We start from the raw sequence: 25,987 nt of genomic DNA on the forward strand, positions 1-25,987 counted from the left end.
GTCTTGATTTGCATTTTTCTAACAATTAGTGATGTTGAGCAGCTTTTCATGTGCTTCTTGGCCATCTGTATGTCTTCTTTGGAGAAATGTCTATTTAGGTCTTCTGCCCATTTTTTGATTGGGTTGTTTGTTTTTGTAATATTGAATGGCATGAGCTGTTTATATATTTTGGAGATTAATCCTTTGTCCATTGATTCATTTGCAAATATTTTCTCCCATTCTGAGGGTTGCCTTTTCGTCTTGTTTGTAGTTTCCTTTGCTTTGCAAAAGCTTTTAAGTTTCATTAGGTCCCATTTGTTTATTTTTGTTTTTATTTCCATTACTCTAGGAGGTGGATCAAAGAAGATCTTGCTGTGATTTGTGTCAAACAGTGTTCTTCCTACGTTTTCCTCTAAGAGTTTTATAGTGTCCAGTCTTACATTTAGGTCTCTAATCCATTTTGAGTCTATTTTTGTGTATGGTGTTAGGGAGTGTTCTAATTTCATTCTTTTACATGTAGCTGTCCAGTTTTCCCAGCACCACTTATTGAACAGACTGTCTTTTCTCCATTGTATATCCTTGCCTCCTTTGTCATAGATTAGTTGACCATAGGTGTGTGGGTTTATCTCTGGGCTTTCTATCCTGTTCCATTTATCTGTATTTCTGTTTTTGTGCCAGTACCATATTGCCTTGATTACTGTAGCTTTGTAGTATAGTCTGAAGTCAGGGAGCCTGATTCCTCCAGCTCCGTTTTTTTCCCTCAAAAGTGCTTTGGCTATTCGGGGTCTTCTATGTCTCCATACAAATTTTAAGATTTTTTTGTTCTAGTTCTGTAAAAAATGCCACTGGTAATTTGATAGGAATTGCATTGAATCTGTAGATTGCTTTGGGTAGTATAGTCACTTTCACAATATTGATTCTTGCAATCCAAGAACATGGTATATCTCTCCATCTGTTTGTGTCATCTTTGATTTCTTTCATCAGTGTCTTATAGTTTTCTGAGTACAGGTCTTTTACCTCCTTAAGTAGGTTTATTCCTAGGTATTTTATTACTTTTGTTGCAATGGTGAATGGGATTGTTTCCTTAATTTCTCTTTCTGATCTTTCGTTGTTAGTATATAGGAATGCAAGAGATTTCTGTGCATTAACTTTGTATCCTGCAACTTTACTAGATTCATTGATTAGCTCTAGTAGTTTGCTGGTGGCATCTTTAGGATTCTCTATGTATAGTATCATGTTATCTGCAAACAGTGACAGATTTACTTCTTTTCCAATTTGTATTCCTTTTTCTTTTTTTTTTTGTACGCGGGCCTCTCACTGTTGTGGCCTCTCCCGTTGCGGAGCACAGGCTCTGGACACGCAGGCTCAGTGGCCATGGCTCACGGGCCCAGCCGCTCCGTGGCATATGGGATCTTCCCGGACCAGGGCACGAACCCATGTCGCCTGCATCGGCAGGCAGACTCTCAACCACTGCGCCACCAGAGAAGCCCTTGTATTCCTTTTATTTCTTTTTCTTCTCTGATTGCCATGGCTAGGACTTCCAAAACTATGTTGAATAATAGTGGCGAGAGTAGACATCCTTGTCTTGTTCCTGATCTCAGAGGAAATGCTTTCAGTTTTTCACCATTGAGAATGATGTTTGCTCTGGGTTTGTCATATATGGCCTTTATTATGTTGAGGTAGTTTCCCTCTGTGCCCACTTTCTGGAGAAGTTTTATCATAAATGGGTGTTGAATTTTGTCAAAAGCTTTTTCTGCATCTATTGAGATGATCATATGGATGGTTTTTCTTCTTCAGTGGTGTATCACATTGACTGATTTGCATATATTGAAGAATCCTTGCATCCCTGGGATAAATCCCACTTGATCATGGTGTATGATCCTCTTAATGTGTTGTTGCATTCTGTTTGCTAGTATTTTGTTGAGGAGTTTTGCATCTATATTCATCAGTGATATTGGTCTGTAATTTTCTTTTTTTGTAGTATCTTTGTCTGGTTTTGGTATCAGCATGATGGTGGCCTCATAGAATGAGTTTGGGAGTGTTCCTTCCTCTGCAATATTTTGGAAGAGTTTGAGAAGGATGGGTGTTAACTCTTCTGTAAATGTTTGATAGAATTCACCTGTGAAGCCATCTGGTCCTGGACTTTTGTTTGTTGGAAGACTTTTAATCACAGTTTCAATTTCATTACTTGTGATTGGTCTGTTCATATTTTCTATTTCTTCCTGGTTTGGTCTTGGAAGGTTATACCTTTCTAAGAATTTGTCCATTTCTTCCAGGTTGTCCATTTTATTGCCATAGAGTTGCCTGTAGTAGTCTCTTATGATGCTTTTGTATTTCTGCGCTGTCCGTTGTAACTTCCCCTTTTTCATTTCTAATTTTATTGATTTGAGTCCTCTCCCTCTTTTTCTTGATGAGTCTGGCTAAAGGTTTATCAATTTTGTTCATCTTCTCAAAGAACCAGCTTTTAGTTTTATTGATCTTTGCTATTATTTTCTTTGTTTCTATTTCATTTATTTCTGCTCTGATCATTATGATTTCTTTCCTTCTACTAATTTTGGGTTTTGTTTGTTCTTTCTCTAGTTCCTTTAGGTGTAAGGTTAGATTGTTTATTTGAGATGTTTCTTGTTTCTTGAGGTAGGCTTGTATTGCTATAAACTTCCCTCTTAGAACTGCTTTTGCTGCATCGCATAGGTTTTGGATTGTCATGTTATTGTTGTAATATGTCTCTAGGTATTTTTTTATTTCCTCTTTGATTTCTTCAGTGATCTCTTGGTTATTTAATAACGTATTGTTTAGCCTCCATGTGTTTGTGTTTTTTCCCTGTAACTGTTTTCTAATCTCATAGTGTTGTGGACAGAAAAGATGCTTGATATGATTTCAATTTCTTAAATTTACCGAGGCTTGATTTGTGACCCAAGATGTGATCTATCCTGGAGAATGTTCCGTGTGTACTTGAGAAGAAAGTGTAATCTGCTGTTTTTGAATGGAATGTCCTATAAATATCAATTAAATCTATCTGGTCTATTGTGTCATTTAAAGCTTGTGTTTCCTTATTAATTTTCTGTTTGGATGATCTGTCCACTGGTGTAAGTGAGGTGTTAAAGTCCCCCACTATTATTGTGTTACTCTTGATTTCCTCTTTTATAGCTGTTAGCAGTTGCCTTATGTATTGAGGTGCTCCTATGTTGGGTGCATATATATTTATAATTGCTTTAGCTTCTTCTTGGATTGATCCCTTGATCATTATGTAGTATCCTTCCTTGTCTCTTGTAACATTCTTTATTTTATTTTATTTTATTTATTTATTTATTTTGCGGTACGCAGGCCTCTCACTGCTGTGGCCTCTCCCATTGCGGAGCACAGGCTCCGGATGCGCAGGCTCAGCGGCCATGGCTCACGGGCCCAGCCGCTCTGCGGCACATGGGATCTTCCCGCACCAGGGCACGAACCCGTGTCCCCTGCATCGACAGACGGACTCTCAACCACTGCGCCACCAGGGAAGCCCAACATTCTTTATTTTAAAGTCTATTTTATCTGATATGAGTATTGCTACTCCAGTTTTCTTTTGATTTCCATTTGCATGGAGTATCTTTTTCCATCCCCTCACTTTCAGTCTGTACGTGTCCCTAGGTCTGAAGTGGGTCTCTTGTAGACAAGATATATATGGGTATTGTTTTTGTATCCATTCAGCAAGCCTGTGTCTTTTGGTTGGAGCATTTAATCCATTCACGTTTAAGGTAATTATCGATATGTATGTTCCTATTACCATTTTCTTAATTGTTTTGGGTTTGTTTTTGTAGGCCCTTTTCTTCTCTTGTGTTTCCCACTTAGAGAAGTTCCTTTAGCATTTGTTGTAGAACTGGTTTGGTGATGCTGAATTCTCTTAGCTTTTGCTTGTCTGTAAAGCTTTTGATTTCTGCATTCAACCTGAATGAGATCCTTGCCAGGTAGAGTAATCTTGGTTGTAGGTTCTTCCCTTTCATCACTTTAAATATATCATGCCACTCCCTTCTGGCTTGCAGAGTTTCTGCTGAGAAATCAGCTATTAACATTATGGGAGTTCCCTTGTATGTTGTCATTTTTCCCTTGTTGCTTTCAGTAATTTTTCTTTGTCTTTAATTTTTGTTAGTTTGATTACTATGTATCTTGGCGTGTTTCTGCTTGTGTTTTTCCTGCCTGGGACTCTCTGTGCTTCCTGGACTTGGGTGGCTATTTCCTTTCCCATGTTAGGGAAGTTTTCGACTATAATCTCTTCAAATATTTTCTCAGGAACTTTCTCTCTCTCTTCTCCTTCTGGGACCCCTATAATGCAAATGTTGTTGAGTTTAATGTTGTCCCAGTGGTCTCTTAGGCTGTCTTCATTTCTTTCCATTCTTTTCTCTTTATTTTGTTCTGCAGCAGTGAATTCCACCATTCTGTCTTCCAGGTCACTCATCCGTTCTTCTGCGTCAGTTATTCTGCTATTGATTCCTTCTAGTGTATTTTTCATTTCAGTTATTGTATTGTTCATCTCTGTTTGTTTGTTCTTTAATTCTTCTAGGTGTTTGTTAATTCTTCTAGGTCTTTTTTTTTTTTTTTTTTTTCTTCTATGCCTTTGTTAAACATTTCTTGCATCTTCTCGATCTTTGCCTCCATTGTTTTTCCGAGGTCCTGGATCATCTTCACTATCAATATTCTGAATTCTTTTTCTGGAAAGTTGCCTATCTCCACTTCATTTAGTTGTTTTTCTGGGGTTTTATCTTGTTCCTTCATCTGGTACTTAGCCCTCTGCCTTTTCATCTTGTCTATCTTTCTGTGAATGTGGTTTTCGTTCCACAGGCTGCAGGATTGTAGTTCTTCTTGCTTCTGCTATCTGCCCTCTGGTGGATGAAGCTATCTAAGAGGCTTGTGCAAGCTTCCTGATGGGAGGGACTGGTGGTGGGTAGAGCTAGGTATTGCTCTGGTGGGCAGAGCTCAGTAAAACTTTAATTCACTTGTCTACTGATGGGTGGGGCTGGGTTCCCTCCCTGTTGGTTGTTTGGCCTGAGGCGACGCAACACTGGAGCCTACCCAGCTCTTTGGTGGGGCTAATGGCAGACCCTGGGAGGGCTCATGCCAAGGAGTTCTTCCCAGAACTTCTGCTGCCAGTGTCCTTGTCCTCACAGTGAGCTATAGCCACCCCCCACCTCTGCAGGAGACCCTCCAACCCTAGCAGGTAGGTCTGGTTCAGTCTCCTATGGGGTCACTGCTCCTTCCCCTTGGTCCCGATGCACACACTACTTGGTGTGTGCCCTCCAATAGTGGAGTCTATGTTTCCCCCTGTCCTGTCGAAGTCCTGCAATCAAATCCCGCTAGCCTTCAAAGTCTGATTCTCTAGGAATTCCTCCTCCTGTGGCCGGACTCCCAAGTTGGGAAGCCTGACATGGGGCTCAGAACCTTCACTCCAGTGGGTGGGCTTCTGTGGTATAAGTGTTCTCCAGTTTGTGAGTCACCCCCCAGCAGTTATGGGATTTGCTTTTATTGTGATTGTGCCCCTCCTGCTGTCTCATTGCGGCTTCTCCTTTGTCTGTGGATGTGGGGTATCTTTTCTGGCGAGTTCTGTTGTCTTCCTGTGGATGATTGTTCAGCAGTTAGTCGTGATTCCGTTGTTCTCGCAAGAGGGAGTGAGCGCATGCCCAGGTTTGGGTTTTGAAAGTGCCTGAAAAATGTGAGACCAAGGGAAGGTGGAAGGCAGGTGGGGTGGTAGTTATGGAGAGCGTCTGTGACTTGATTTCACATCTGAGCTCTGAACTCTGGCCTGCTGGGTGTCTTTGCTGAGTCCCTTGACCTCTCTGGGGCTCAGTTTCCTCACCTGTAAAATAGGGCTTATAGTAACTGACCTCCCCTTTACGTGGTCTGTATTCGTCCAGTCCGCTTCACATGGAAGCCACCGGGAAACATAGCACACGTGATCTCTGCCATAAGCAGGTGGGTACAGGGGGTCCTGAAGTACCCACCCTGCCACCCCACAGCTGCAGTCTGAGGAGCTGGGCCTCCGGGCGCCGCAGTGGGTCCGTGACAAGATGGTGACCATGTGTATGCGCTGCCAGGAGCCCTTCAACGCCCTGATGCGCCGCCGCCACCACTGCCGGGCCTGCGGCTACGTGAGTACCCACCTCAGCCTCTGCCTTCCCAGCTCAGGCCCTGCCCTCCCATCCCTGCCAACCCTGCCCGCTTCAACCAGTACAGCCAGAAGTGCTGGGCGCTAACTGTGCCAGGCGTGTGAGTTACCTGTTTTTGGGGCCTCATGGTGCCCACGTGTGAAGCAGGTCGGGTGTTTGCCCCATTCTGCAGGTAGGACGCAAGGCTCAGACAGGTTAAGCGACCTATTCAAGACACTCCCCAAAGCTGACCCTATTCATTCGTCTGCTTCCTCACCACCATTTCCCAAGACCCCCAGGGCCCAGCACCAGGAAATGGTCTCCAGTTCCTGGGTGGGGGCACCCAAATCCTTCAGCCCCTGTCGGGCCTTTCATCCACCACCTCATCAGCCCCACACCTGTTACTCACCCACCCCTCACCGTCCTCTTTTCTTGACCGACCTCAGCTAACTGTCCCCTCCTCTTCTTGGCAAACCCTCAGCACTCCAGCACCTGCTCGGTTCTGCTGCTAACTCTGCCCGCCAGGTTCAAGCCTCAGCTTCCTCACCTGTACAATGGGGATTAGTAACACCTACCTCCAGGGTGGTAGTAAGGACTCAACAAAAGAAGGTTCACCCCCTTCCCTCTCCTTGTCCCCCTTTCCTTCCCCCTCCTTAATCACTTGGGCAGCCTCACTCAGAGGAACAGCCACCAGCTGATTGAGGAAGGAACCACTCCTCCCTCTTGTCAGCTCAGGCCCAGTTATCAGGGGCAGATCTTGCTTTGCTTTTTAAGCACTTGCTGTACTTGAGCTGTTCTCTGTTGACATTACAACCCTCTCCATTTACTCTGCAAACAGAGAAGCCCTTTAATGACCTCCGTCTTTAATGACCTCGGGGGACAGGAGGAGACCAGCTGGGCAGGTTGGGGCCAGTCAGCGAGGCGTCCCCAAATGTGTTAAACTGCAATCAGGACACAAAGTAAATTTCTAGGACTGGGACACACCTATGTTCGTGTAAGTGAGTTTCATATCAGAGCCAAATAGAAAGGATCTGGGGATTAGCTTCCATTTTCGGTGAGTCACATCAGTAAACAAGAGTTGAGTCTACTCACGCTTGTAACTTTGTAAGTAGTTTCTAAAAAATTATTTTAAATAGTTAAGAAATACAAAGAGGCACAAAGAACAATATAACAACACTCATGTACCTGCCTTCCAGGTACAAAAAAGAAATAAAATATTCTGAGAACTAAATGAAATGTATGATCCTTGATTGAATCCTGGATGGGAAAAACAGAAACAGAAGTCATTACTGGGACCATTGGGGGAAATTTGATTATGAAGCATATATAGGTAACAATATTGTATCGATGTTAAATTTCCTGTGTGTGATCATGACATCGTAGATAGGGAGGAGAATGCCCTTGTTCTTAGGAGACACCAGCTACATATTTGAGGGTGATGTGACATGATGACTGTAATTTAAACTCAAATGGTTCAGAAAAAATATATATATGTATGTGTGTGTGTGTGTGTGTGTGTGTGTGTGTGTATAGAGAGAGAAAGAGAAAGAGAGAGAGAAAGGGAGAGAGGGATAAATCAAAAGTGGCAAAAATGTTCACAATTCGTGAATTTGGTGGTGGGGGTATCACTGTATTATTTCAACTTGTCTTCAGGTTTGAAATTTTTCAAAATAAAAAGTTGGTAGACGAGAGGAGAAAATAAATACTTGCTAACTGTATTTAAAAATTTTAAATCTCAATAAAAAACAAAATAAAATATTCTCAAGGTAGCTGAAGCCCTGTGTGTGGGGCTGTGTGAGGTACCCGATTCTGGGGTTTCTCCTGCCCGTGTGAACGTTTGTACTCTGTGAGTCATCCTTTCGTGGTTGGGTGCCCAGTTTCTGCCTCCCCGCCTGCCAGACAGGAATCCTGGTGATGGTGGGGCAAGCCCAGGCCTTCCCCTGTGGCTCCCTCCCAGGCCACGTGCTGTGCTGGGCACACAGACCGGCTACCTGATGAATAACCCTTCATCCAAGTCTCTATCTCTTGCCCCCATTTCCAATCCCACATCCTGGACTCACTGTGACACTCCAGTCTTCTGGAAGTCACATCCTGCAGTGCCTGTGTTTCTCCCCAGGTTTTCTCATGCCTCTTTCACCCGATCTCCCCAGCCTGATCTGTGATGGCCTTCTTGGGGACGTCTCCGTGGTGGGCTGGGGGCCGGGCGCCACTCCACAGACTCCACATGGCGGGTCTTCCTGGCAGAAACAGCCAGCCCATCATTTTTGTATCAGAACACGTTTGACTCTAGGATTGGGTGGACTGCAAAATCTGCATGACTCTTAATGCTAAACTGTAGAACCGTAAAGACACCTTCTGTTTGAGGAGGGCCAGTTGCTGCCAGAGAGCTCTGTGGCCTTCATCAAGTCACTGTCCCCTCGTTGCAGGTGAGAGTAAAAGTCCCAGGGCTGGTCACCTGGTGGGGTTGCTGGGAGTCATGTGAGATGACAGAGGGGAGAGAGAGCGCTCAGAGAAGTGATCAGATGCAAGGGGTGTGCACAGGTCAAGCCCCCGGGATCAGTAGCTGCCCTCACAACGGGGAACGTGAAGGGAGAGAGGTTGAGCTCCTGCAGTGGGGGCCAGGCCTCAAGCCCCCAGCTGCGGGCCCTCTCCCCCTGCACTGCAGCCTCCAGGTGGCTGGGCCTCTGCCAGCGCAGGGGATGCCCAGCTCTGCCTCCATCCCTCTCCTGAAGCTTTCTTTTTCTTCCTCTGGTCTCGTGTTGCTCTCACGTCCCCACCTCCTGAGCCAAGGCACGAACGGGGACCTCCGTGCCTCACCTCAGCCCCCAAGCCCCTCCTGCCTGTCCTCCCCCAGGTGGTGTGTGCCAGGTGCTCCGACTACCGGGCTGAGCTCAAATATGATGACAACAGGCCCAGCCGAGTCTGTTTAGACTGCTACACGTTCCTCACCGGAAATGTGCTCCCTGAGGACAAGGAGGACAAGAGGCGTGGCATCCTGGAGGTGAGGGCCGGTTTCCTCTACTAGGCAAATGTGTGCACGGCCTCACCAAGTGCTGGCACTGTCCTCGGTGCTGAGGAACAAGCCTGCCGTGGTCACACTCCCCGTCCTTCTCTCTCTGCCCACAGACAGCACCCCCGACGGAACACCCCCCCACCCCGGCCCGGCCCTGGCCAAATAAAACAGAGCTGCGCCTGTCACCAAATAGAAGCAACTTTTGGCTCCAGGCTGTGGCCCAGGCTCTCCACCTTTCCTCTGCATCCTCATCCGATAATCGCACGGCCCCTCTGGACCACTCCTGTTCATATCCCCATGCCCTGCCCTAGCAGTCCCAGGAGGTGAAAAGAGCTGGTGCGGCTGATTCCATTTTACAGATGGGGATACTGAGGCTGCAGGTCAGAGTCCCACTGCAGGGAAGAGGCAGCCTGGAGACTCCATTGTAATTGGAAGGGACTTCAGGGACCAGCTGGTTGGAGACCCAGGCCCAGAGAAGTGACCAAGGTCACACAGCGAGTTAGGAACCAGCTCTCTGATCTCTACCACAGATGTTCTCTGCTGTCCTTGGGGCTGAGCCACTCCCCACCCCCAGCCCCAGGCACTCTCACTGCTGGTCAGCACCTCTGGGGCACTGGCACCCAGCCTAGACACTGGTTACCCCCGCCCCTCTGCCACTCCCTCATTAAAGCCAGGTTGACATCCCACTGTCCTTGGGAGGTGGGAGAAGACCCCAGCCTATTCCAGCTGAACACAGCTCCCAGGTTCAAGTTGGTTCCTTTCCACTGACATCTGCCCACTTTGCAATCCTCCCTCATTCTTCTAGGCCCCGGCCCTGCCCATGCCCTCCCCAATCACTAGACCATACCACACAGCTTTTGCTCCTGGAGAGAGGGGATGGTCTGCCCCTTTTCAGGCTCCAGTTCTGTTCCCTGGGGCAGCTCTCAGGGGATAAGCCCTCCGAGCACCTGCGCAGAGGTCAGGCTGGCTGAGGTTTGACTGCAGCTCTGCCACTGGCCAGCTCTGTGACTGCAAGTCCCTGATGGGACCTCTCTGAGCCTCAGGGACAAATAACACCTCCTTGCACCGTTGCCGAAAGGTTTAGAAAGAGTGATTTCTAATGACCGACATCTGTCAGGTAGTGGGTGCTCTGTTCCCTGACAGCCCCTCTCTCTGGTTTCAGAAAGGAGCTGCAGCGGGGTCCGAGCAGAGCCTAATGTGCAGCTTCCTACAGCTCTTCGGGGACAAGTGGGGCAAAAGCGGGTCCCGGGGCTGGTGCGTGATCCCGCGGGATGACCCCCTCGTGCTCTATGTCTACGCTGCCCCCCAGGTAATGCCACGCCCCACCCCTCCTCACAGTATGTGTGTGTGTCAGGGGTGGCGGTGGGGGTGAGTACTGTTGGCCCCATAAGTCAGATGAGGCTCAATGAGGACCTGGTTCCCTCAAGTCACAGGGTTAGTGGCTTTCAGAGCTGGGCCCAGACTCCAGGTCATGACTGCTTTGCCCTCAGGGGGTGACCAGTCCTCTTCCTCAATGCCCTCCTGCCACCCCACCCCACTTCATGGGTTTTTGGGGGGCAAGAGGCAGGTGTGTGCCTGGTACCTTCCAAACAGCCGTCTGAGGCAGTGGCGCTGAATGGGAGGGCAGCAGCCCACAGTTCTGCCCTCCCCTCCCAGGACATGAGGGCCCACACCTCCATCCCCCTGCTGGGCTACCAGGTGACCGCTGGGCCCCAGGCGGACCCCCGGGTCTTCCAGCTGCAACAGTCAGGCCAGCTCTACACCTTCAAGGCCGAAACCGAGGAGCTGAAGGATCGCTGGGTGAAGGCCATGGAGCGGGCGGCCAGCGGCTTGAGCCCCGGGGGGCCCAACGACAGGGACCTGTCTGACTAAGCTACAGCGGGGCCCTCTCCCCCTCAGAGCCCTGCTCCTGCCACACACGGGCTGACACTTCAGCTGACCCACCACCCCAAGCTGAGCTTTCAAAGAATTGATTTCCAGTCGTCTGTGTTCAGAGCGTGTGTCCTGATTTGAGATTCAGAACACATGGGTTCATTCCTTTGGGGAGGGGATGACGAAGCATCCCAGTTTGCCCAGGGCCAAGGGGATTCCTGGAACATGGGACTTCCAGTGCTACAACTAAGAAAGTCCCAGGTAACCCAGGACTGTTGGTCACCAATGTGGTTCACAGGCTGGCTGCACGTATGTATCACCTGGGAAGCTTTAAAAGATACCAACAAATAAATATAAACTAAAAATTCAAACACTACAAGGCCTGGATCCATCACCAAAGATTTCTGATTTGACTGGTCTGGGATGGGGAGGCATGGGTATGTTTCAGGAGTACCCATGGGAGTCTGATGCGCAGCCTAGGTCATCCGGACGAAGAACAAAGCAAGCAAACTACCAAGTGCTATAGGCAGGAGATTAATAATAACAACAAATACCAGACATCTACTGAGGCAGGCACTGTTCTAAGTGTTCTACGTGGATTATCTTGTTTTACCTTCAGGACTTATAATCCCCATTTTCCAGATGAGGACACTGAGTCTTAGAGAGGTTTAGTCATTGGCTCAAGGTCACACAGCTGGTGGATGCCAGAGCCAGGTTTTAACGTAGTGCACTAAGGTGAAGGCTCTGTCCATCGGGTAGCAGAGCAATTGGCTGAGCAGAAAAGGAGAGGAAAGGGGGAAGGAAATGGGGAAAGACAGGAGAGGAAAGGTAGGAGCAGGAGGAGAGGGCAGGAGCATTTCTGGCTGGTGGGTGAGGCTGCTTCTTCATAAGAGACCACCAGGGGGTGGCAATGACCAGCAGGCCACATCCAGGGACCCCAGCCGGGGCCCTGACACCCGAAGCCACTTCCATCAGGCCCAGCTGCTGCTGGGCAGCATCTGCTGCTCTGCCCCTGATGAAGGTGAGACATCTGCTGCTCTGCCCCTGATGAAGGTGAGACAGACCAGTCATAGATCTTTGTCCCCTTCTAGGCCCAGCAGTTTGCCTACCCCCACCCCCCAACCTGAGGCCACCTCCCTTCCGTAGGGTTTTTTTTTTTTTTTTGCAGTACGCGGGCCTCTCACTGTTGTGGCCTCTCCCATTGTGGAGCACAGGCTCCGGAAGCGCAGGCTCAGCGGCCATGGCTCACGGGCCCAGCCGCTCCGCAGCATGTGGGATCTTCCCGGACCGGGGCACGAACCCGCGTCCCCTGCATCGGCAGGCGGACTCTCAACCACTGCGCCACCAGGGAAGCCCCGTAGGGTATTTTTTAAAGCCCAAGAAAACCTAATTGGCATGATCTCTCTGGGGACCAGGCTGACCTGGCCATAAGTTCATTCCTTAATTCAACAAATATTTGTTGAGCATCTTCTTTGAGCCAAATGCAGTACCTATACTGGGGGTACAGCAGTGAAGGAGACAGACAACATTTCTGCCTTCATGGAGTTTATATTCTTATTCAACAAAATAAATACATAAAAGGTAGAACATATCAGATGTGATGAGTGCTCAAATAGAGTGACAAACCATCCAGACTTTCCTAGTTTTAAAAGTAAAAGTCTTAAGTCTCAAGAAACCCCTCAGTTCCAGGCAAACCAGGATGGTTCATCACTCTAGTGGAAGAAAAAAAAGCAAGAAAGGGAGCAGAGGGGGAATAGGATGTGTGTGTGAAAAACACACATGTTTGAAAAACAACATCAAGGAAAGAAGAAAGGGAGGGAAACACACAGATGTCTGGGAGAAGAGCATTCCAGGTGGAGGGAACAGCAAGTGCAAAGGTCCTGAGGTGGGAGCCTGCTTGGTACATGCAAAGAACAGTGAGGAGGTCAGTGTGGCTGAAGTGGAGTGGGCAGGAAGGAGATCAGAGGAGAAGACATCAAATCATCACTAAACTAAGGGTGGGGGGTCAGTAGAGGCAGGGCTGAATGAGATGGGGAGTCTTGGGGGGAATCTGATTTGTTTTAACAGACTCCCTCCTGCCGCTTGTTGAAATGGACTGAAAGGAATGAAGGTAGAAGCAGTTGAGAGGCTGCCACTACCATCAAGTGAGAGAGAAGGAGGCTTATATCAGGGTTGGAACAGTGAAGGTGGTGAGAAGGGCTAGGATTCTGGGTATATTTTGAAGGTAGAGTGGAGGAGACTCCCCTATACAATGAATGTGGTGGGAGAGAAAGAGGGAGCCAAAGGTGACTCTAAGGCCTCTGACCTGAGAACAAGGTGGTGGGGTGCAGCTGCCACTAACTGAGATGAGGAGACCATGGAAGGGGCAGTTTGGGGGATAGCGACACACCAGGAGCTCTCACATGGACGAGTTACAGCTGAGGTGCCCACTCACGGCCTCGGCCAGTAGTCAGGTATCTGAGCTCAGGCACCAGGTCTAGGCTGGGGCTGTAAACATGAGAGCTGTCATCCAGAGACGGGGTTTAAAGCGTGTGTGTGAAACGGAAGGAAGGGGTCCAACATTTGAACTGTGCACATGCCCAAATTCTAGGCATTAGTACCCTGACATTCTAGCTGCACACACCCCAACATTCTAACCCTTCGACCTGCAGTTACAATTCTGAGAATTTACCCCAAGGAGACAAATCAGTGTGACAAGACTCACGCACATTATTTACACTAGTCTCCCAAACTGGAAACTGTAAATATCCATCCAAAGGAGACTCAGCAAATGAACTCACGCCCACGGAGAGGGAACCTGTGGCAAACTGCTGCGTACACACAGTGGAGAACCGTGCCGCTGTTCAATGAGAAGGCTTCAATCTTAATGAACTCACCTAGGAAGACGCCTGTGAGGTGTTAAGTGGGCGATAACTACAGAAGGAGCTAACATTTTAAAACACTCACTCTGTGTCAAGCACTGGATTAAGGCCTTGGTGGAGATGATTGCACTTAATTCATAATAGCATTAGAAGTAGACACTATACCAAATCCTCATTTTACAGATGAGGAAACCAAAGCAACGATGATTGAGTAAAACTTGGGGTAGAAGAGGTAGCATTCCAGCCCACTGGGCTGTGGATGAAGATACTTCACATCTGCACCAACTAAAGGGGTCCACGACGCATTTTACAAGTGGCTGTTTTGCTTTCTTCTTTACATGCTTGTGGTATTTGAATGTTTTTTCAATATGAGGTATTATTCTATAATCACAAGAACAAAAGTGTCTTTCCTGTGTTAAGGGAACAATAAAAGAAGGACCAGGGGCTTCCCTGGTGGCTCAGTGGTTGAGAGTCCGCCTGCCGATGCAGGGGACACGGGTTCGTGCCCCAGTCCGGGAGGATCCCACATGCCGTGGGGCGGCTGGGCCCGTGAGGCATGGCCGCTGAGCCTGCGCATCCGGAGCCTGTGCCCCGCAACGAGAGGCCGCAACAGTGAGAGGCCCGCGTACCGCAAAAAAAAAAAAAAAGGACCAAAGGAAAACTCACCCACCCTGCCCTCCTTCCCGGGATCCTGAGCTGCCACCATGTGGGATCACTAGGCATCAGTGCCAGAGCCGAGAGGCTGGGTACCCCAGCGGCCGCTGGGAAACGCAACCTGGAAGCACTGGCTGGAATGGAGTGCTTATTCCATGAATGAGTGTGACGATGTGGAAACGTGCAGTGACCAGAGGGTAGAGCGGAGCCTGGACCTGGCAGAACTCAGGGTCCCACCAGAAAGCCATGGACACCAAGAGGGTGCCAGCCTCAAGGCTTCTCTCCTGGGAGTTCAAAGAGGCCCGTGTGGCCTGGGGGAGTCTCTGCCCTTCCCTGGCTGCATCTCACCCTGGCTTTGCTCACACAGTGACCCTGTTTGTCCCAGGCTCATGGTCTACATCAGGAAGGGAAGACTCTAAGGGGTTCAAATTTTCACTCCTGAAGCTCCTTACATCTAAAAGGCTGGAGGCTCCCCTAGCAGTCTGGCGGCTCTGGTGCCCACGTGCCCTGACCCTGGAAGGGGAGCTGGGGGTGGGGGGAGGGAAGGCTGGCAAATGCCAGGGTGGGGGCATCTCTGGAGGGCCTCGTGGACCCTGAGTCAGCGGAAGACCTTGCCCCTCCCTGCCTTCCCTCCTGGTCCTGGGGCTCCAGGAATGGCATTCACTCATTCATTCACTCATTTCTTCCTACATTCATTATTGCTAGAATTATTGAGTATTTACTATGCAGTCAGCACTGGGCACACGTCATCTCATTCATTCAGTAACAGCCTTTTGGCATCGGTTCGACTGTCCACATTTTACATACAGATGAGGAAGGTAAAACCAGTCAAGGCTAAATAACTTGTCCATGGTCAACCAGACTGTAGATAATGAACCCAGACTCAAACCCTGGCTCGTCTTATTCCAAAGTCCGCCCGTAGCCAGCACTGGGGGGGCAGTATCCCCAGTGGTTAGTGGGTCCAGGCCTCCACACAGCTCTGCCACTTACTGGCTATATTGTCTTGGGTGAGACTTCATTACTCTGGGCTGGGGTTTCCTCACCTGGCAAAGGGGGCTAACCATGGTCCTACCTTCCTGGGGACTGCGGGGGAGGGGGTCCAGCACTCAGAGCAGTGGTGGCCACATGTGATTATTACAGGCGTTCACCGTTTCACTCTGTGCTGTCTGCCTCTATGCACTGCAATGCACATATTTATGGAGTATCTGGGAATACAAAGTGGAGTAAATCATAGGCCCTGCTCTTAGGGAGCTCAGTGTCTCGGTCATTTAAATCACCTGGGAAGCTTTTGAAAGACTCCCAATGCTCAGGCTGCACCCCAAGGCCATTAAATCAGAACCCCTCATTTGGCTGGGCTGTAACATCAGCATTTTAAAGCTCACCAGTGGTTCTGATGAACAGTCCCTTCAGAAAGGGCAGGACCAGTTCTTGAGCTTGGGAACCCTGGCTCAGGTCCCCAGGGGTTCCCTAGCAATGGTTAGTCTGAGTGGGGAATGGGGGAAGTGGCCTTACTATGGCACTAAATGAGTTAGGATTTATTGACGCATAATTTACATACAGTAGAATCCACCATTTATAAAACAGTTCTATGAGTTTTGGCCAAAGGTACAGTCACGCAACCACTACCACAATCAAGACAGAACAGCTCTATCACCCCAAGAAGTTTCCCTGTGCTGCCCCTTTGTAGTCATCCTCTCCCCTCACCCTCTGGTCCCTGGCACTCACTGCTCTGTTCTCTGACCTACCGTTTTGTCTCTTCCAGAATGTCATATATTTGGAATCATACAGTACGGAGACTTTTGGGTCTGGCTCCTTTTACTCAGCCTCATGTATTTGAGACTCGTCCACGTTGTTCGTGGACCAGCACTTTGTTCCTTTCCATTGCTGAGTAGTATCCCTTAAGTGGGTATACCGTGGTTTGCTTACCCTTTACCAGCTGAAGGACCTTTGGGTTATTTGTGGTTTGGGACAATTATGAATAGTGCTGCTATGAACTATAAACATTCATGTTCAGGTTTTTTTTGTGGTCATACATTTTCATTTCTCTAAGGTAAATACCTAAAATTGGATCACTGGGTCATATGGTAAGTGTATGATTACCTCTCTCAGAAACCGCCAAGCTGTCTTCCAGGGTGACTGTACCATTTTGTATTCCCATCATCAGCGATCAGAGTTTCCCATTGTGCACATCTTTGCCAGCATTTGACACAGGCAGGGTTTTTGTTTGTTTGTTAAAACATTTATTTATTTATTTATTTAATTGGCTGCCCCAGGTCTTAGTTGCGGCATGCGGGATCTTTAGTTGAGGCATGTGCACTCTTAGTTGTGGCGTGTAGGATCTAGTTCCCTGTCCAGGGATCAAACCCGGGCCCCCTGCATTGGGAGCATGGAGTCTCAGCCACTGCACCAACAGGGAAGTCCCTGTTTGTTTTAAATTTTAGCCATTCTGGTGGGTGTGTAGTGCTTACAACTTTTTAAGCTTATGAATGTATCAAAAATATCATGTTGTACATCTTTAATCTATACAATTTTTATTTGTCAATTATACCTCAATAAAGCTGGCGGGAGTTTATGAATGTAATGAAATAAGGGCCTGTAATAGTAAATATTTTGCAAACATAATCATTTAAGGCCCTATTATGTGCCAGACAGTATGCTAATCCTTCCAAAATCCTAGGGGCAGCTGGTATCATGGGGAGGGCACCCATGACAGTCTAAAAGTCTCAAATCCCAACTCTGTGGTGGGCTTGCTGTGGGACGTTGGGCACATCACTCAGTGTCTCTGAGCCTCCATTTATTTATTGTAAATAGATTGAGCAATGCCCCCTTGCATGCTTGGTGTGAAAACCAAAGGAGATAATGCAGGGAAAGCTCCTGGCCCACAGGAGGGGCTCAACAGCTGGGAGTTGTTATTAGCTACGCTCTTTATGTAGCAACATTCTTGGGATAATTTGTTCCAGCAGCAAGTCTAGTTGCTTCTGCCTTCAGGATATATTCCAGATGGAGCCTCCTCGCACCCCACACCTCTCACACAGCCACCTCTCTGGTGCAGGCCACCATGTCCTCTCTCAGGTGACTGATTGCAAGAGCTGCTCTCCGGCTCCTGCACTCATACACTCACCCCCTGGTGGTCGTACTCCAAACAGCAGACACAGGAGTTCTTTTCCATCTGAAACTCCCATCCAGGGTCCTGGTCCCAACCCTCCCCAGGCATCATGGTAAGAAGTCCATCTGATGCCTCCCTCCTACAATCCACCAGGCTTTCTGTGATCTGGCCCCTGGCTGCCTCTCAGAGCTCGTTTATTCATCTCTGTATCCCAGAACTTAGCACATAGTAAGTGCTCGAAAAACACCTTCTGGCCTGGATTCACACTAGCGCTGACAGGCCACCAACATGGCAGGCAGTATTTCTCTTCCATTGAGGTGACTGGAAGTCAGAGAGGTGCGAATGATGTGTGCAAGGTCATACGGCACTTCTGTGGACTCTCTCAGGGACCAGGACAAGGGTCTCCTAACAATGGCTGTGGCCTCATACCTTTGCCTTTTCCTTCCGGCTGCCTGTCTCTGCCCCATGACTGGACCCCAGGGCCCTGCTTCTTCCTGAAATTGGCCATGGTGGGAGTGTTCCTGCCATGGAAATTGGCAAATCAGCCGCCCTCTTATCCCTCATCCCCCAACAGAGGTCTGATTGTTACTTCTTGCCAGCGCGACACTGTCCACGAAGTCTGGCATCCTGAAGTAACTGAGTGAAGCCACCTTGCTCACCTGTCCACGTCTTGAGCTTGCAACCCTCAAGGTGACCCAGGTGCCTTTTCCATCTCTTCTCTCCTCTGCCTGGCTTCAGGCTCTATTCTGGGCCAGTTGCTAGCTGGCCTTCAGCCTATACACAGTGAGCTTCTGCAAGTCAAAGGCCAAGGTGGAGGTGAGGGCACCTTCCTACTGGTGCTCCTGGCCTGACCCTGGCCTCTACCTGGTCACATCCTTCTTGTTCCAACTCCCTGAGCCACTGATGTGCTGGAGCCATTTCTGCCTCTGATTTTTTTCTCCTTACCCTCTTCTCTCCATGATTCTCTCATTTCTCATCTTTGGCATTTTAACTGTGTCTCTCTTTACCTCTGCGAATAAAAACAAGAGACAATTTTTTTTTTTTCTGGCAGCGCACCACAGCATGTGGGATCTTAGTTCCCTGACCGGGGATCAAACCCGTGGCCCCTGCATTGGAAGCGCAGAGTCTTAACCACTGGACTGCCAGGGAAGTCCCAAGAGCTAACCTTTTTTTTTTTTTTTTTGTGGTACACGGGCCTCTCACTGTTGTGGCCTCTCCCGTTGTGGAGCACAGGCTCCGGACGCGCAGGCTCAGCGGCCATGACTCACAGGACCAGCCGCTCCGCGGCATGTGGGACCTTCCCGGACCGGGGCACGAACCCACATCCCCTGAATCGGCAGGTGGACTTTCAACCACTGCGCCACCAGGGAAGCCCTCAAGAGCTAACTTTTAATGAACACTTACTGTGTGCTTTCAGTGTATCGGTGCATTTAATCTACAAACGAGCTCCATTGTACAGACGCGAATAGGGAGGCAGAGAGAGATTCAGCAACTCACCGCAAATCACACTTCTGGTAAGTGGGGAAGCCAGAACTGACCCCGGATGCTCTGTGACCTTTCTGGGAAGCGGCAATAATCACATCGGACTTAGAATTTTCAAACACGGTTTGAGTTCTGACTCTGTTACCTCCATGTGACTTCGCTGTCTGTGCCTCAGCTTCCTTCCTCATTCATAAAACGGGATGAACAACACGTGCCCTGTCCATTCATGGGATTGTTTTGGGGTCAAATGAACAAATGGGTGTAAAAGGGCTTTGAAAATGTTAAAATGCTGAGCATATGAGTGGATTAATGTATATGGTTCTGTTTTCCAATTTTTATTTTCTCTCTTGCCTTTCAGAAGGGTTCTTTGTCTGCCTTGGTTATGCCAGTGTGTGCAGGGCCCAGACACAGAGGCGCTCCGTAAATAGCTTTTTTTCCTCTGTTCTCTGCTGGGCTCCCCTTTCTCAGGCCTTTCAGGGAGACTCATCACCTTTCCCCTCTCTCACTATCATCAAGCCCAGACTCAGAGGGCAGGAGGGTTCACCCCAGCAGGGTTCCAATGCTCAGATCAAGACCAGCACTGGATGAAGTCCACAACTACTTCTTAGACATTATCGTGGAAGCCAACTGGAAATTATGCTTCGCTTTATAGAAACTGGCTTAAGTAAACTTTAAGTAAACTTTTCAGAAACACATCTACTTTTGTGGAGCAAGGCAAGGTCTGACTTTATTTTTTGGCAGCCCGCCTAGTCTGACTTTATTTTTCTTCTTGAAAAATTATTTTTGGGACTTCCCTGGCGGTCCAGTGCTTAAGACTCCATGTTTCTACTGTAGGGGGCACAGGTTTGATCCCTGGTCGGGGAACTAAGATCACACATGCCATACGGCGCCCCCCCTCCCCCCAAAAAACAACAAAAACCAACAAAATAAAAAAATTATTTTAATATATTTAATTTTTTCATTGAAAGTCACCACTTTCTTGGAAGTATAACTTATAATAAAGTGCATAGATTTTAAGTATATGGAATGATAACTTTTCACATGTATTCACCCACTTAACCATCACTCAGACCAAGGCCCAGAACATTTCCAGCACCCTGGAGAACTCCCTCATGCCCCTCCCAGGTGATACCTGTTCCCACAATTTTGATTTATTTTGGTACAAAAATTCAAAAGGAGCAAAGGATAAACTGACAAATCTTCCTCCCACCCTGCTGTCAGACACCAATTTTTTTCTCCTAAGAGTCAATATTACTGGTTTCTTTTTTTTTTTTTTTTTTTTGGCCTAGCGGCATGTGGGATCTGAGTTCCCCAACCAGGGATCAAACACGCACCCCCTGCAGTGGAAGCGTGGAGCCTTAACCACTGGACTGCCAGGGAAGTCTCAATATTACTGGTTTCTTATAGATATTTCCAAAGAAAGGAGATACATAGACACACACACATATTATATCATATTATATTTTATGTTTTGTTATGTTGTATAGATTCTCCCATTTTCACCCTAAAGGTACTTGACTGTGAAATTGTTGTACACCTTGTTTTTTGTTGTTGTTGTTTTTTACTTAACAATACATCTTAAAACACTAGAATTATTTTAATAATTAGCAAATTAATATCTTTACCAAAGGACTTCTCCTTACAAAAAATTTGGTTTATAAAAAAATCTAAAATTTTATTACTAAATAATTCTGTGCTCTGCCTTATGGCCTTCTGAGGGTGCCTAGGCAGCAAGCTACTACATCAAAAAATACGATTCAGGGCTTCCCTGGTGGCGCAGTGGTTGGGAGTCCGCCTGCTGATGCGGGGGGCGCGGGTTCGTGCCCCGGTCTAGGAGGATCCCACGTGCCGCGGAGCGGCTGGGCCCGTGGGCCATGGCCGCTGGGCCTGCGCGTCCGGAGCCTGTGCTCCGCAACGGGAGAGGCCACAGCAGTGAGAGACCCACGTGCCGCAAAAAAATATATATATATATATACGATTCAATTAGGAAAATGTGATTCATGTTAACTTTTCGGCCCACCCAATAAACCGTTGTATGAGATTCTATCTTATCGGTATTATCTTTTCCTTTTATAGCTCTTATCAAATAACAGTGTCATTGGTTTATATTCTCAGTAACTCATGAGTTCTAAAGGACATGTATGACAGACCAAGAAAAAAGCGGGGGGGACTAAAATTTGAAGCATAAATTGTAGAATTTCTCAAAGGTCTGAATTACTGGAGCTTATTAGGTTGGGGTGAATAAAAGGGGAAAGACATATATCGTACTTTCAGATGTATTAGGAAGTTTTCCTGAGAAATCGGTCAAGAAGAATCCACTGGTGTTGTATGAACTTTCCCAGGGGGAGGGCAGACCAGGCCCTGCCAGAGGGCAGCTGAGGGGGTGGGGCTGTGAGTTCCAGGAAGCAGAGTAGGGGCCACCCAAGAGCGGGAAGACTGGCAGGTAATCTGAATCAAAGTCCTCACATGCATCAGCAAGGCCAAAGGGCATAAACAGGGCCCCAGACCGGAGGCAGAGCCAATGGGCAGAGCTTCTGAGCTGGACTAGCTGAGAAGGGAGTTAGGAACAAGCTGGGAGGCGCCAGGTTGTTGTCAAGAGTGAGGCTAAAGTTCATCGGTCTCTGGGTGCATGTGTGGGGCATGCTGACCCAGTGGAGGAACTTTGTGCACCATCCCTATGGAGTATTGTTACAATAATGGCCCTGGAGAGAATTACCCCCACCCCTGTGTTCATGCCTCTTTGCAACATGATTTTGCTGCTTCTACTACCACAAGGTGGAATTATTTCACCTCCTCTTTTTTTTTTGGCTTGCAGGATCTTAGTTCCCCAACCAGGGATTGAACCCATGCCCCCTGCAGTGGAAGCTCGAGTCTTAACCACTGGCCCACCAGGGAATTCCCAATTTCACCTCCTCTTGAATCTGGGTTGACCTGGTGACTTGCTTCGACCCATAAGATGTGGCAGAAGTGATGTTCCGGCAGCTCTGTGGAGAGCTCCATGTGGAAAGGACTGGGGCACTCAGCCTACAGACAGCACCAACTCGCCAGCTATGTGAGTGAGTAACCTTAGAAATGATCCTCCAGACCCAGCTGAGTCTTCAGATGACTGTGGCCTCAGCCAACATCTGATTGTAGCCTCATGACAGACCCAAGTGAGAACTGCCCAGCTGGGTCCTTCTCAAATTTCTTTTTTTTTTTCTTTTTCTTTTTTGGTTGTGTTGGGTCTTTGTTGCTGTGCATGGGCTTTCTCTAGTTGTGGCCAGCAGGGGCTACTCTTCGCTGCGATGCGTGGGCTTCTCATTGCGGTGGCTTCTCTTGTTGCAGAGCACAGGCTCTAGGTGCACGGGCTCAGTAGTTGTGGCTTGCGGGCTCTAGAGCGCAGGCTCAGCAGTGGTGCACGGGCTTAGTTGCTCTAGGGCATGTGGGATCTTCCAGGACCAGGGCTCGAACCCGTGTCCCCTGCATTGGCAGGCAGATTCTTAATCACTGCACCAAGAGGGAAGTCTTCTCAAATTTCTACCCCTTCTCAAATTTCTGACCAACAGAAACCATAAGAGAAAATAAATTATTGTGGGTTTTGTCATTATATTTTGGGGTAATTTGTTATATAGTCATATATAATTAGTAAACAACCTCTATGTCCATCAACAGAGAACTATTTAAGTATATTACAATACATACATATAGTGAAGTACCATGCAGCTGCTTAAAGAAAAATGAGGAAGTTCTTTATGTACTGACATGAACAGCCCTCCAAGATGATTTAAGTGATAAATGCAAAGTGTAAAAATAGTATATAGAGGGGAATTCCCTGGCGGTGCAGTGGATAGGACTCCGTGCTTCCACTGCAGGGGGCACAGGTTCGATCCCTGGTCAGGGAACTAAGATCCCGCAAGTTGCGTGATGCGGTCTAAAAATAAATTAAAAATAAAAAAATTTGGGCTTCTCTGGTGGCGCAGTGGTTAAGAATCTGCCTGCCAATGCAAGGGACACGGGTTCGAGCTCTGGCCCGGGAAGATCCCGCATGCCATGGAGCAACTAAGCTCGTGCGCCACAACTACTGAGCCTGAGCTCTAGAGTCCGCAAGCCACAACTACTGAAGCCTGTGTGCCTAGAGCCCCTGCTCCGCAACAAGAGAAGCCACGACAATGAGAAGCCCACGCACCTCAACGAAGAGTAGTCCCCGCTCATTTCAACTAGAGAAAGCCCGCACACAGCAATGAAGACCCAACACAGCCAAAAATAAATAAATAAATAAATTTATTTTTAAAAAGAAAATAGTATATAGAGGATACTATCATTTGTGAAAAAATTATGTATACACATATATGTATATATAGAGAGATATATATGTACATATGCATATATTTCATATGTGTGTATATATACATACACACATACTATGTACATGTATATATTATATACATACATAAAATATCTCTGGGGAGAAAATAAGACATTGGTAACAGCAGTTGCCTCTGGGGAGGGGAACTAGCTGACTTCACGACAGAGGTGGGGAGATGCCTTTTAAATTTTGAACCTCGTGAATATACTATCTATTCAAAAATAAAGTTTAAAATTTTTAAATAGTGCTTTCTCTTTAGCTCAGAAATTTCACCTCTAGTAATTTACCCTTAGTAAATAATCATGGCAAAGATGTAACTATGAAGATGTTGTCACAGCTCCATTTAATATCATAAAAATGGTAAAACAACCCAATTATTCAACAGTAGGAAATTTGTTGAGTAGCTTATGGTGCATATCTGCCACCATCGAAAGTGGCATCATAGAAAACAACTCAATGCCCAGTGACGTGATCATGATATAGTAATGGATAAGCAGTTATGAAATGGTAAGGTTAATCTTGTCTTTAAATTAAATTCAACTATATAAATGTAGATGAAGATGGAGATTAAGACACATAGATAGATACAGATAGATATAGAAACCCAAATGTTAATGGTGATTATCTCTGGGAGGTCCAATTACTGATTATCATTAATTTTTTCTTCTTTTTCATCTGTGTTTTCAACAATAAACATGTACTACTTTTGTAAAAACACAAATGCTGAAAGTCTGTCTCTCTTTTTTTAGAGACTCATAAATGATCCTATAAATAGCAGCTCCCAGTAGATAATTTGAAACTTTGTTTTTAAAGACCACATTTTTTTCAAGCACAAAGATTACCAGACCTTTATCACTGGGTAGAGAGAGCTGCCCACCCTGTTCTACGTCCCAGCATTTTGGTCACAATATTGACCCCCTCCCAGCCCACTGGCCAGTGGGGGCCACGTACAGAGGCTGCATCCCCAAACTACCCCTGATCAAAACTGGTAGGCAGGGGAGGTTCCAGAATGTCTAGAGAAAGGTGGTCATCTCTGAGGAGTGGTCTTGAGACCAGTCTTCAACCTGCATTTCCAAAACCAGCATGCTGTTTTCATCTCCAATTTTAGGTTAAAAATCACCAAGTGTTATTGGCTGAATTGTGTCCTCCCCTAATTTTATATGTTGAAGTTCTAATCCCCCAGTACCTCAGAATATGACTGTATTTGGAGATAGGGTCTTTAAAGAGGTAATTAAGGTAAAATGAGGTCAACAGGTGAGCCCTAATCTGATATGACTGGTGTCCTTATAAAAAGAGGAGATTAGGGGGCTTCCCTGGTGGTACAGTGGTTGAGCGTCCGCCTGCCGATGCAGGGGACACGGGTTCGTGCCCTGGTCCGGGAAGATCCCATATGCCACGGAGCGGCTGGGCCCGTGAGCCATGGCCGCTGAGCCTGCACGTCCGGAGCCTGTGCCCCACAACAGGAGAGGCCACAACAGTGAGAGGCCCAAGTACAGCAAAAAAGAAAGAGGAGATTAGGACCTAGGCACAGGGGAAGGCCACATGAAGACAAAGAGGAGAAGAGGGGCCTCAGAAGAAATTAACTCTGCCAACACCCCTGAGCAAACTAATTCACCAAGTTTCCTAAAGATACACTTTTATGCAAGATTGAGAAAATGTGCATTGTCCACAGCAAAGACTGTTACCTTCTGGTGGTGACTCTGAGGTATGGAGCTGATGGTGACCATGGGGGCCCTGGGCACCCCCAGTGCTTTAGGTGCCACCACTGCAGCCTACATGTGAACATCCCTGGCCTTTATAGCAGGCGAAGGTTGGGAAGTAATCCCAGCACCCATCAGCCTGAGAAGCACCCAGGGCTTGCCTTGTGATGTGGGCTCTAGTTCCCTGTCAAGACTGCAGCCCTACGTGGAGACTGGCCCTGAGGCCCCTGCCGGGTCTCACCAGTCCCCCTCAAGGGACCACCTGGGATCCTCTTAGAGGGGCCTTCCCTGACTCCCAGACCCGCCCTTCCCTCATCTCTATCTCCAGAGAGTCACCTCCACACCGCCATCAGACCGCGGAATATGGTTGGTGGTCTGGAGGAATTCACTGTCTGCACATCTACGGGACCGCTCTTTGTGGGGCTTCAAAGCCCTGGGCATCTTACTCTCAGAGGCCACATCCCTCAAATGTACTCAAATGGACCCACATGCCACAGCACATATAAGTTACATAAACTATGGGAGCTGAGTTACAATCGTCCAGTTAACATTTTGAAGCCATTTAGCCATTTCATCCTTACAATATACTTTTCTAATTTTGGAGCTAGCAATGATCCCAGCTGTGGCTCAGGTGTTTCCATGGGTGTTTGAAAAGCTGGATGGCCTGACCCCAGAGGAGCCCTCCAAGTAACCAGGGTCCAGTCGCAATGCCCCAGTCCCCTTTGGGTGCTGTAGGGTAGGAAGGGTGGCACTTTTTCAAGCAGAGCTGTCTCTTCCTTCTCTCCTCCTTGGCTACCTCCCACCTTCTCTTACTTCTAGCAGATTTTCAATGAGCCCAGAAAAGCCAAGGGCTAGG

At 47.6% G+C, this 25,987-nt stretch overlaps 1 protein-coding gene across 6 annotated transcripts in view; it reads left to right on the forward strand.

Moving 5' to 3' along the window:
• Window positions 1-19,842, forward strand: part of FGD2 (FYVE, RhoGEF and PH domain containing 2) — a 51,893-nt gene extending 32,051 nt beyond the window's left edge. For 3 of the 6 annotated variants that reach the window (XM_027127101.1, XM_027127102.1, XM_027127103.1), the window contains exons 14-17: window positions 5,970-6,101; window positions 8,953-9,099; window positions 10,274-10,420; window positions 10,768-11,356. In XM_027127101.1, coding sequence (XP_026982902.1) covers window positions 5,970-6,101; window positions 8,953-9,099; window positions 10,274-10,420; window positions 10,768-10,983 — 642 coding nt within the window. In that variant the 3' untranslated portion in view covers window positions 10,984-11,356. Of the gene's footprint in view, window positions 1-5,969; window positions 6,102-8,952; window positions 9,100-10,273; window positions 10,421-10,767; window positions 11,357-16,260; window positions 16,731-19,021 lie in introns of those variants that run through there. The other 3 variants (XM_027127099.1, XM_027127104.1, XM_027127105.1) reach the window with 3 other exon arrangements.
• The last annotated feature ends 6,145 nt before the right edge of the window (window positions 19,843-25,987 follow it).

Source organism: Aethalodelphis obliquidens, unplaced genomic scaffold, assembly GCF_003676395.1.
Source record: "Aethalodelphis obliquidens isolate GAN/ISIS:26980383/991018 unplaced genomic scaffold, ASM367639v1 scaffold31, whole genome shotgun sequence".
NCBI classification, from domain to species: Eukaryota; Metazoa; Chordata; class Mammalia; order Artiodactyla; family Delphinidae; genus Aethalodelphis; species Aethalodelphis obliquidens.